Here is a 12,111-nt window from a genome sequence, read left to right as displayed (position 1 = left end):
TAATCTCAAATAACCCTAATGTCATGACATTTGTATCCTATCTATTCCTAAGGTTCAATCGGGATTTCTCTCTTATCGAACTTTGTCGATTACATCCAAGAAGTAAATCATAATTCATACAATATTAACGCAATTAAAACATAAATAATAATGCATTATTTACATACGAACTTACCTCGATACAAAAATAGTGGAAATGGACCTAATCCTCAAAGACTTTGTTTTTTCCCCGATCTAGGTCCGAACCTTGTTTCTCTTTATCTATAATAGAAAATTTAACTCGTTTATTAACCACATTACTCAATTCAATCCAAAAATCACACTATGAAAAAAATTATATTTTTGCCCCTAAACTTTATCATATTTACATTTTGGTCCCTAGGCTCGTAAAGTGAAATCTATTTTATTTCATCAAGACCCGAGCCTAGCCAAACACTATACATGCTTATAACATCCCACATTTTTCATTAAATTATACTATTACGAACATTTTGAAATCTTTTTACAAATAGGTCCTTTTGACATTTTCATCAAAAATCACCTAGTAAAAGTTGTTTATCTAACATTAAACTTGCAAAATCTACCATTAGACATCAAAATGCACAAATATCTAACATGGGTCAAACCCTATACCTTAATCATAGCTCAAATTAATGGTAGAAATAGCTAGATCGGATGATAACGACTTCAAAAATGTAAAGAGCATTAAAAACGAGGCTAGGATGTACTTACAATCAAGCTTGGAAGTTGAACAAACCCTAGCTATGGTGACCTTCTAATTTTCGGCACATGGAGAAGATGGACAAAAATTTTGGCTTTGTTTTCTCTTTTTATTCATTTATTTAAAATGTCCTTAATGCATAACTTTGAAATTTCATCTATTCATGTTCATTTTTGTCCACTAACTTATAGAATGGTCTAATACCAAATAAGGATCCCTAATTTAAAATCTCATAACAATTAGACACCTCTAGCATGTAGAACTCAACTTTTGCACTCTTTGCAATTTAGTCTTTTTTGCTAAATTGAGCGCTCAAACGTCAAAATTTTCGAATGAGAATTTCACGAAATCATTCCGTAAAATTGTAGACCATGAAAATGTAATAAAAACAATTTTTTTACGTCGGATTCGTGGTCCCGAAACCACTGTTCCAACTAAGCCCAAAATCAAGCTGTTACAACTTTCTTGTTGATCTTAACAGTTAGGAAGGAGGTATTAGTGAGGAGGAGCATATATCAGAAAATCGAGTCGATCTAATGGCCAATGATGGAGACAGGGGTGTAGCTGGCCCCAGCCCCCCTAAAATGGAAAATTTCTATTTAAGCCTTTTAAAATTTTTAAAATTTTAAATTAGTAAAGGTAAAATTGCACTTTGCCCCCAAAAATGATAAAAATTTGATTTAATCCTTAAAAATTATAAATATATAGACTATTAAAATGGTGAAATTGCATTTTTGCTATCGTAAAAATTACAATTTAATTTTGGTCCCTCCTAAAAAAAAATTCTGGCTTCGCCCCTGGATGGAGATTCAATCTTGGGTTGTCTAGAAGTTAGGGATTTTTTTAGATGTTTTCGAAATGAGGTCATGGTAGTGGTGAAGGCGTTAGTGGATGAAATGAAAATGATGGGTGATGGTAGAGGGTTTTGATAGTTAGCATATGGTATGTGTTTATGGGTTTTTGTTATAGGCAATGATGGCTTTCGACTTCCTGCTTCTTTCTTCATTGCCAATTTGACTTCCTAATACGTTAAAAGAAATGGAGAAGGTAGGAAAACAAAGAGAGAAGTAGAAAAGAATGGAAAACAAAAAAAAAAATTAAATTGCTCAAAACGAAAAAATATGGGGATCAATTGTATAATTTAACCTAAATTTTTTGTTTGAAATGATGATTTAACGTGCCATGTTAGCTTATGATTACACCATTAACGACAAGTAATGACTCAGTGATTAAAATGTTACAACACGATAACGTAAGTGACTAAAACGTAGCATTTCAAATATAAGTGACTAAAATGTAATTTGAGGTAAAAAAAAGTGATCATGAGTGTAGTTTACCCTTTTATGATTTCACTCCAATTAGTTGGACATAGAAAAAGTTATAATTGCATGACCTTCAAGCAAAGTTGAATATCGTGCTCTTGTGACTATTTCTGAAGCTCTTTGGTTCAAACATCTTTTCAAATAGCTTTAGATACCATTTGAATCCACCTATAATATCCTGTGACAATTTGAGTGCCACCCTACTTTGTCGACATCCTGTGTTGCATATTAAGATGAAGCATTTAGAAGTTGATGTTTACTTTTTTAACTGCTATGTTGATCATAAAGAACTTGAAGTTCTTCATATCCATGCCACTGATCAAGTTGTCGATATGCCCACCAAAGCTCCTAAAGCAACCTTTCACCGTATCTGTTAAGTCTTTTAGTTATTGGATAAATTTTATTTTGAATTAGCCTTTAAGCTTTATTTTGAATTTGCTTTATAATTTTTAGAATTATTTTGTTGGGAATCTTTAGATTTTATTAGTTTTTATTGTGTATAAATATTAAAGCTAACCGATCAATAAAGTTATAACTAATTATTCATCATATTCATACTGATATTATTTTGGACCATTTCAACTATTTTTTAACAAGAAAGTACTATTTTGGTACATAAAAGCGGACGATGACATTACATTTTTCCAATACCATGCAGAGGGAGAAAACAGAATCAAAATCAAAATTAAGAATTAAAGTAAAAATAAAATCCCTCTCTTTGTCTTATATTTTTTCCTCTTTTCTTTTATGGAGCCGGAACTTACGCATGATTTCTATCATGCCTCTTTTCACCGATGGAATTACGTGCCTTCCTCGATCACACGTGTTTTTGGTGACATCCATTTTTATTTGCCTATGTTCCTCGTCAATTTGATCTGTTTCTCGTTTGTTATTTCTTGGAGCAGTGGTATTATGGTTACGCCGTTTTTCAGCTGTTTTATTAGCCTTTGAAATGAATCCCTCTTTTGAGAAAATTCAAATTCGAAGTTCACATTAAGTTTAAACATTATTATCCAAATTTGAATTAATTAAATAATTAAAATTTAAACTTGCTAAATATATACATTTAAAATTAGTAAATATAAAAGTATTTTTTTAAATACCAATCAAACAGATAATAGTTTTAAAATAAAAATAAATCCTTTATTTATAAAATTGATTTGAATACTAAATTTCAAAAAGTTAAAATACAACCGTAAAAGATAAAAAATATATATATTTCTAATTATCCCATCAGTGATTAAAATTTAATATTTCATAAAATATAAAACATAATCCAAGAGGAAGAAAAGTAACTATTTTACCCAATCAGCTATTCAATTGAAAGAGAGATTCCCAATCACAATCAAGATAATATGAAAATCCCAATTTTGTGAGTAAGGATTCGGGATCCTAGAGAAGACATCATTATTCGCTTAGCTTGGAATGCATACATAACATTGGACATAATTTGGCAGGCATTAAATGATAACTTAAGTTTAATCATAAAATCCAATTTATCCCACATTATGATATGTTTTCTGTTTACTTACTCGGCTGCAAAAGGGCAATTTTTGCTCATGAACAAATCATGAATATTATATTAACTAGAAAATAAAATCCAGAGAATGCTCACAAATAAAATCAAAAGTTCCAAAACAGATCAAAATAGGCCAACATTTTAAAAAAGATAAATTAAAACTGCTAACGATCCCAGGTACATTATGTTTGCTAGTCAACAGAAAGCTGTCGCCGCTTGTAACGAACCATCACCTTCCCTTTCACGCCAACCACCATAGCATTCCAGTCAATCTCAGGGAAAGGTGACACAAGCTCAAACTCGAAGTTCCTCAACAAATGGCTCCATATAGCCTTTATCTGAAGGTAAGCAAACGGTTCACCTAGGCAACCATGCCTGCCGCCTCCAAAGGAAATATACGAGAAAGCCCCTGCTGCCTTGTCTTCTTCCCTCCCAACACTGAATCTATCAGGATCATATGTGTCTGGATCCTTGTAAATATAAGGAAGCCTGTTTGCAAATGCTGGTGATGTTGCAACTATGTGACCCTTCGGGATGTCATACTCTTTCCCGTCTCGTGTTTTTACTCTAAAATCACTGTGTGAGCTGCGCAGAAGCATAATCAGTGGAGGGTGAAGTCTCAGGGCTTCCTTAATGCACCGGTACAAGGTGTCCATCTCAGATAAAACATCATGATCAACATTGCTTCCATGCTTTCGCATTAGTTTTTTCTGCTCCTCCACCACTGCTGATAGGAACTCCTTATGACGAAGGAGATAGGCACCTGTCCAAGTTGAGGTAATGGAACTGGTATGCTGCCCGGCAAAGAGCGCAGCAATGAGCAAGCCAGTTATTTCAGTCTCTGTAGTTGGACGACCATCTTTGTACTTAGAGTCAATGAAGTATTGCAACATATCATTCTCGTACTTGCCAGCATTTTTACGAGAGGAAATGATATTTGCAAAGATTTCTGCAAGCTTCTTTCGAGCTTGATCACGACGGCGATGAGCAGGGATGGGCAGGTAAGGGAAGATAACACTGATAGGGAGCATGCCGTTATCAAGATCATGAAAGAGTGCAGACACATCATCGAAAAGCTTATCACGTACTTCTCGACCCAAAAGACACCTGCTAGCCGTCAAGATAATCAGATGCTCCAACTCATATTTGAGGTCCACCTCACCACTATCCCCCCATTTAGAGAAGTAGTCCTGCGCAATTCCATAATGAAGTTACACCATTGAACATATGTAACATGGAACCATTTATTCGGTAACAGAACATATCTCTTCAAATGTAGCAAGTGTTTATTATGCTTTATTCCTTTTTGTTCACAGGAGTAAACCAAGGAGTAGACTTTAAGCATGTTAAGCACAACAAATCATCAAGTAATAACGACCCTTCACACTCATCAAGGAAACAGTAGGAAACATAGATTTTATGCACGAATCACAAGAACACGAAATATGACATTGATTTTAAAGAAAGCAATATCAATGTTCAAAATAACTTTATAAGCATGTGCAGCTTGTATTTCACATAATCCACATTCCACAATGAAACAAACAAACCAATTTTACTTAACTGGATTCGTTTATCACCCACCAAACTACAATTTACTCGAAAACATAAATGCAAACTCCATGTCAGGTAAAACTTCATTTTCCCTAGTCAGATACTATGGAATTGTTGTCGCTTCTTTATGAGGGGTCAGATACGGGATCATCCAATAATGCACAATATATAAACAAGCACAACACGAACCAAATTCATAGCAAACTACTCACCTCAGCTTCAGTAACCATCTGATCTACATAACCCTTAAGTTTATTAACTCGAAGGGCCTCCGTAAAGAACCGGAACTGCTCTTGCCTTATTGAGTAATCCACATCAAACACCACACCAGGGCCGAAAGTCGGCACATTGAACTGATAAACTTCCTGTTGGCTGAGGTCCGATTCTGAAGCCTTAAAGAAGTGTGCTGAAACCTCAGGTCCGATCAAGAAAGTTATCTTCTTGTTAAACATGTTCAACGTGAAAACACTGCCGAGCTTTGGGTACTCCTCCCGGATCATCACGATGGGCCCTTTCATGAATCGAAGGAGCCCACCAATTACAGGCCAGCTTTTGATTACTGGCGGCACCTGCCTCTTAGATCTGGGCATTATGAGGAACGATATGAGTTTGGCCACTACTAGAGTGGCAACTATGAGAATACCCATGTTCAAAAACTTGTCGTCTGCTTCCATGGTGCCTCGGATTTGATAATTTCCTATCAGTAATCAGCTGAAAATCAAATAAAAGTAATAATTGTAAAACTTAAATATAAAAATTAAGCTAAGGAGAAGAATCTTTAATCAATACTGTTAGTCAAACGTTTGACTAACTTGAGTCACTGAAAAAGAAAAGCAAAAGCCCAAATCGTTGTAGCAATCTTTCGTTATATAAAATTATTTTTTGCAGGAAAATCAACAAGAATGTGACGGAGAATCCAATGAAAGTTAACCAAAATGTAAGAAAATAAACCTTACAAATAATGTAGGAACCCAAGAAATTAAAGATAAAAAACGAAGAGATTAAAGCTAAAAAATGAAGATTAAGTACCTAATTTGAGATTCAGAATGCAGGAGATCGGCAAAGAAAAAGGAACAGAAAGAGAGAGTCACGTAGATTAAAGAGAAAAGTAACAAACTGGGAGAATCATTTTTCTTCTCTGAATTTCTCAGCACCGAGAAAAATGGTTAGACAAAGTTGGTTTTAGTGAGGGATTAGTGGAAGTAAGGAGTGTTTATATAATCGAACCGAGCCGTGATTTGTCCGGAGCCGGTTTGGGAGGCCGAGTTGCATGGGCGCTCGTTGATTCTGGTAAAACCTGTGGGTCACCAAAGCCAAAGGGGCAGTTTTGACGTTGACGTGGGGTCTTATAATTGGACGAGAGGACTTTGGTTGCAAAATTTATAATCCTTGCTGTTTTTTTTGGTTGCATACGATAACACGTGAGAAGTCGGGAGGAAAGAAATTTGATACATAATTAAAGGCAAAGGAACAAATTTAGGGTAAGTGGGAGGTGTCAGACCCAAATTAGAAAACTCAAGATCCCAATATCAAATCAACCAACTTGATTCATCCCAATTAATTAAATCCAAATTCATCCTAACAGATTTTAGTTTCTGGAAGACAGACAACTCTCGTTTCCGTTAATTGTATCAATTAAATCGAAAATTAATTAATATATCTATTTAGATTTAGAAATTTAACCAAATTTTGTGTAAACTTTTTATAAATTTTAAATAATTTATTTAATTGATACATGATGATATAACTGATTCGATTATTGATCTAATTTTTAAAACCATGTTTTCCAACTCCTGGGTAGTCTTTTATTTCCTTATTGGTGCTCAACTTCCTCCTTTCGTCAGTCTTTGAGCTTTTGTTTTTTAAAGTAGCTTTTTTGCTCAATGGCCCAGCATTTAAATTTCGCCTGCATCGTGTCTCATTCTCCTTGTCTTGCTCCTTTATTGATTTAGTCCACCATCCTCTAATGTTGTCACACGCCAGCCCCTTTTCAGCTTTCGTCCGACACCTGGAGTCCAAACACATCGCCACTCCGTCTTGTCGCTTTTAGTCTCAGTCACCAGATTGCTTGGATCTCTGATCGGAGATCTCTAGATGTTGCATTTAAGCCTTAACCTTAAAAGTTTTGATTGTTACCATGGTTGTTGACTCCATATCAATGATGTTATAGACCAATAGACTGATCCAGAGAGTAACTAAAAACCATTTGGACTGTTTTTGGGAAATTTGGGTTTGTATTGCCTGGACCAAGCTGAAAAATAAAAAGCCCAACCAACTCAAAACCATAAAGCCCAAAACATTTGTAATTTTCGGCCCAAAAGGAAAAAAATGGTAATTAAAAGAGCAAAGGAAAAAATAAAAAATAAAACACTACTCCCTAGGCACCCACGCCACTCACTAGTCAATCCCTCCTAGGCTTAAGTTGGATGGGGGGTGTGTTTACCTCCGGGGAGGTTAAAAACAGCGGTGGCAGTGAGATTAGTTACTGTAGCGGTAATATTGGATACTGTAGCGGTGAGATTAGAAACAATGATGGTGTGTGTGTTTGGATTCAAACGCAGTTGTAGCGGTGAGGTAAAAATAAAAATGATTATTAAGGACATCATATTAGAATTAATATATAATAGAAGTTTTTAAATTATTTTACTTATATAAAACTATTAAAATATGTGAATTTATAAATTTATTTAATAAAATATTAAAATTTATCTTCCAACATTTTATTATAAATATTTTAATGAATTTGGCAGAGGTATTTCTTCCCCGTTATCAGCAAAATTTGGCTGCCAAATCTGAAAAAAAATAAGATTGATAAAGAAACTTTCAAGGATAAAATGGTAAATTAATAAATAAAAGTAATACCTCTGCTGTAATAGCCTAAATTTTCAGTGGTGTCGGAACAGTGATTCGAGATCACTAAATTCGAAAAATGAGTAGAAAAATATTAATAATTTAGTGAATATAAGTTAAATGTGAAGTTAGGAAAATTTTTGAAATAGCGAATAGTGTACTAGAAATAAATATTAAAAAAAATTAGAATCGAAAATGAGGTATCGAGAGTTTGAAAATTTTTAAAACGAGCCATAAATATTTTTATAAATATTTATGGAGTGTTAATAAGTTAGTATTAAAGTTTCGTCAAGAAATTTTAAAGTTTCGATGGTTAATTGAATAAAAAGGACTAAATTGTAACAAATGTAAATTTATAAAGAATGATTAAATAGCTTAAATGATAAAAGAAAGAGGGTTTAAAAGGAAAATAGACTCAAGGTCTATTTGGGCTGGACGGCAAGGGGTTTGAAATCAAAGGAAAATTGATGAATTAAGGGAAAAATTGGAATATTGCAAAATTAACTAAATAAAACTAGGACTAAATAGGAAATATCTAGATTTCTCTTCATTTCTCTTCAATTCCAGCAGCTAAAAACGCCATAGGAGGGTTCTATAAGCTGTTATTTCATACTTTTTGCACCAAGTGAGTTAATCCTTACCTTTTTCTTGTAATTTTTGTGTTTCTAAGACTTTCACAACTAGGTCCTACTATTAAATTCATTAGTTTTTGATTTCATGGATGAAATTGAAAGTCACCATGGTTGAGTGATGTAATTTTATGATGAAATAGAATGAAATTAAAGCATTAATTTGTTTATGAGATGATTCTATTAGGTAATTTCAATAGAAATTGATTTTTAGGACCTAATTGTGAAAATGTTTGGAATTAAAGTTTATTTCTGAAATTTTGATTCCTAAAGGTTGTAAACTAGTTAAAGGTGATAGAATAAAGTGTTAATTGAGAAATATCAGCTCCATTGAGAGGCTAATTGAGTAGGGACGAAATTGTTATTTATTAAAAGCTTAGGGGAAAAATAGTAATAAACAACTTGCACTAAAACAGTTTGGACAGCAGCAGTAGACTAACTTTGAAAAATCACCATAAATTGATTAGAAGATGAACAAAATATGAAATTAAATCTTATTGAGTCTAGTTTCTCATAGAAGAAACGGTGTAAGCAAAGGATTTGTAAATTATGAGATATAATTAATTTTGTGAGACAAGATCAGAATGAATTCGAGTTCCCCTGTTCTGACTTTGAAAAATCATAAAAAATTTAATAAAAATAATTAGGGACTTAAATTTATATGTACAGAATTCTTAATGAGTCTATTTTCAAAAGGAACAAACGGGAATATCATCCGAATTCTTTATGAAAAGATAATTAATTTTTAGGGAAAAAAGGTTAGAACTTTCAGACAGCAGAACAGGGGTGACTTTAAAGAATAAACTGTAATTATTGGCTAAACCAAAAATTCTGAAAATTTTATGATAAAAGATATGTGAGTCTAGTTTCAGCGAAAATTAGAGGATCCTAATTTGGAGTTCTGTAGCTCAAGATAAAAATAATTTAGTGACTATGACATGGATGGACAGCATTGAATATACATAGGTAAATAGTAAAATTACAGATAATGTTACTTGTAAGCGGGTTATAAACATTAAGGATGTGAAATAGAATGAATGTGAAGTCAATACTGATAAGTGAAAATTTTATATTATAGATCAAGAAATTGAGGATAAACGAGGAAAAGAGAGAAAATTTTGGAATAGTTCAAGAAATCTCTACAACTACGGCAAATTGTTCCGGGTAAGTTCGTACGGTTAAATTATTAAATTTCAATGTTATTTTATGAATGGTGATTAATATTTATGTATGTTAATTGTTGAAAATAATTAAATCATGTACAAAAGTTACAAAATTGAACTGAGTAATTCGGAGGAACGGAACGCAGGAAATGAGTACGATCGTTCGGTGAAAAAGATGAATTCACAGTAAATTACCCAAGTAAACCGAGATTCAGCATTTGTTGCGAACTCTCGTGTTTGCTTTCTGTTTAGCTCTTACGAGCTTCCATTAACTCATATGAGTTTCAGTTAACCCCTTTTGGGGTTTCAGTTCAGCTCTGATGAGATTCAGTTAGCCTTCGGGCTTCCATTTAGCACTTATGTGCTTCAGTTAGCCTTCGGGGCTTCCGTTTAGCACTTTTGTGCTTCAGTTAGATTTCAGGTATTAGATCACGATGTACTCAAATCCGTAAGTCGTTCCTTAAATTGACAAGTCAGTAAGTCGTAATTGTAACGTGTGGAAAAAGAAATGTAAATAATGTTATCATTATTTTTAGCTCAATTAAGTAAATTATTTTTAAAATGAGATTATGATTTACAGGATGAAAGTAACTTACTTGAAAGGTCCATATGATTTGAATTTTTGAAACTAATATTGGTAAGGTTTATGGTTTAAGCCGACGAACTTACTAAGATATAGTTAGCTTCCCTGTAATGTTTATTTCTCTTTGTAGATTAACGGGAGGGTCAGAGGATCGGATCATCATGCTCAAGTCACACTATCTCGATTTTCCGATAGATTTTGTTATAAATACTTTAAATGGTTTATATGGCATGTATAGGAGCTGATATGACTATGTTTTGTATCAACTCATGAATATATTAGTTAAGTTAATATAAGTTGATATATGATATGAATGGAAATTAATTAAGATGTTTAAATACTACTTGAAAGTATGAATGGATATAATGTTAGATAAAATAAGGATTAGTGATATTGTTATAAGACGAATATGATTTGGATGAAGATTGTATTTTTTGAGTAGTTGTTGTGTTGAGTTAGTTGCAAATTTGAAATTGCAGGGAAGGTTAGATGTTTCTAAAGGGGTTATATTGAATTTTTTTTAAAAAAATAATTATTATTATATTACGAAAAATTTTCGGAGTACTTGAATAAGTCTCTATTCATTTATAATACATGATTTAGGCCTCGAGGGTTCATAAAAGAGACTTAATGATTTAATTTTAATATATTTATTGTTTATTCATAAAATTGTTTGTAAATTAACCAATATGTTCGGTAACGCCTCGTAACCCTATTCTGGCGACGGTTTGGGATTAGGGGGTGTTACATTTATTGATATCAGAGCTCGGTTTAGCCGATTCTCGGAATAGACATGATACGTAAAATGTTTAGAAACACATGCCATATAAATCTGTGATAGTGTAATGTGTATGATCCGATTTAACCCTTGTTTTTTTATAGATTGTAAAGATGTCGGATAGACCTAAACATACTGAACAGGAAGAAGAAAATAGTAGAGTACAGACATCTAAACAAGGGACAAGTAGCGATGTTCCAATTTCCTTGATGCGAGAACAAGAACTTAGAAACATGATTATTGGAGTAATGAATCAGTGGTATAATGAAAGGATGCAGGAAAGGAATCAGACCCAGCAACCTCCTCCCCCTACAGTACCACCAGTGGTATCCTCGGTTGCTCTTCCACCTCCTCCTCTGGCAACTGAATCAAGTAAGAGAACTCCGGTAGAAAAACTCAGAAAATTTGGGGCTGAAGAATTTCGGGGCAGGTCAGATGATGATCCAGTAAAAGCTGAATATTGGTTGCATAGCACGATAAGAGTTTTTAAAGAAATAGCTTGTTCTCCAGATTACTATTTAAGGTGTGTTGTTTCCTTGTTAAAAGAAAAAGCATATCACTGGTGGGAGACAATAGAAGCTGTGGTACCAGCCGATAAACTTACTTGGGAATTTTTCTAAGCCGAATTTAAAAAGAAATATGTTGGTAAAAGATATTTAGAAAAGAAAAAGAGAGAATTTCTTGATCTTCGACAGGGAAATCGGATAGTAGCTGAATATGAAAGGGAGTTTGTATACCTTAGCAGATATGCTCGAGAGATTGTTCCTACAGAAGAAGACATGTGTGTTAGATTTGAAGAATGTCTGAATGATGAAATCAGAATGATGATAGGCGGTACGAAAATTCGAGAATTTATGGTTTTATCCGATCGAGCTCAAAAAATGGAAGAAGTGTACAACAGAAAGATGCAACGAGAAAGAAGAAATAAAAAATCTTATAAAAGAAGCTCCTCCAAAACATTTTCAGCATTTCCAATTAAAAAGTTTAAGGAG

At 33.4% G+C, this 12,111-nt stretch overlaps 1 protein-coding gene across 2 annotated transcripts; it reads right to left on the bottom strand.

Annotated features, from left to right (window-relative positions):
- Nucleotides 1-3,603: 3,603 nt before the first annotated feature.
- LOC107896963 (sterol 14-demethylase) lies at nt 3,604-6,426 on the bottom strand. 2 transcript variants are annotated; one of them, XM_016822282.2, is made up of 3 exons: nt 6,146-6,426; nt 5,329-5,827; nt 3,604-4,752 (listed from the first exon to the last, which is right to left on the bottom strand). In XM_016822282.2, the coding sequence occupies exons 2-3, from the start codon at nt 5,788-5,790 to the stop codon at nt 3,754-3,756; spliced, it is 1,461 nt and encodes a 486-aa protein (XP_016677771.2). In that variant the 5' UTR covers nt 5,791-5,827; nt 6,146-6,426; the 3' UTR covers nt 3,604-3,753. The 2 variants fall into 2 exon arrangements, with proteins under 2 accessions (XP_016677771.2, XP_016677772.2); XM_016822283.2 differs by having other exon boundaries at nt 5,329-5,813.
- Between the last annotated feature and the right edge of the window lie 5,685 nt (nt 6,427-12,111).

Source organism: Gossypium hirsutum, chromosome A03 (assembly GCF_007990345.1).
Source record: "Gossypium hirsutum isolate 1008001.06 chromosome A03, Gossypium_hirsutum_v2.1, whole genome shotgun sequence".
Taxonomy (NCBI): Eukaryota; Viridiplantae; Streptophyta; class Magnoliopsida; order Malvales; family Malvaceae; genus Gossypium; species Gossypium hirsutum.
Note: the sequence above shows the minus strand (reverse complement) of the source record. Positions and strands in the feature narration are given on the sequence as shown.

Coding starts and splice junctions, on each gene's coding strand:
- LOC107896963 (XM_016822282.2), bottom strand. CDS start 5,790: ATGGAAGCAGACGACAAGTTTTTGAACATGGGTATTCTCATAGTTGCC. Junction 4,753..5,328: donor AGATGGTTACTGAAGCTGAG/GTGAGTAGTTTG, acceptor GGAATTGCGCAG/GACTACTTCTCTAAATGGGG.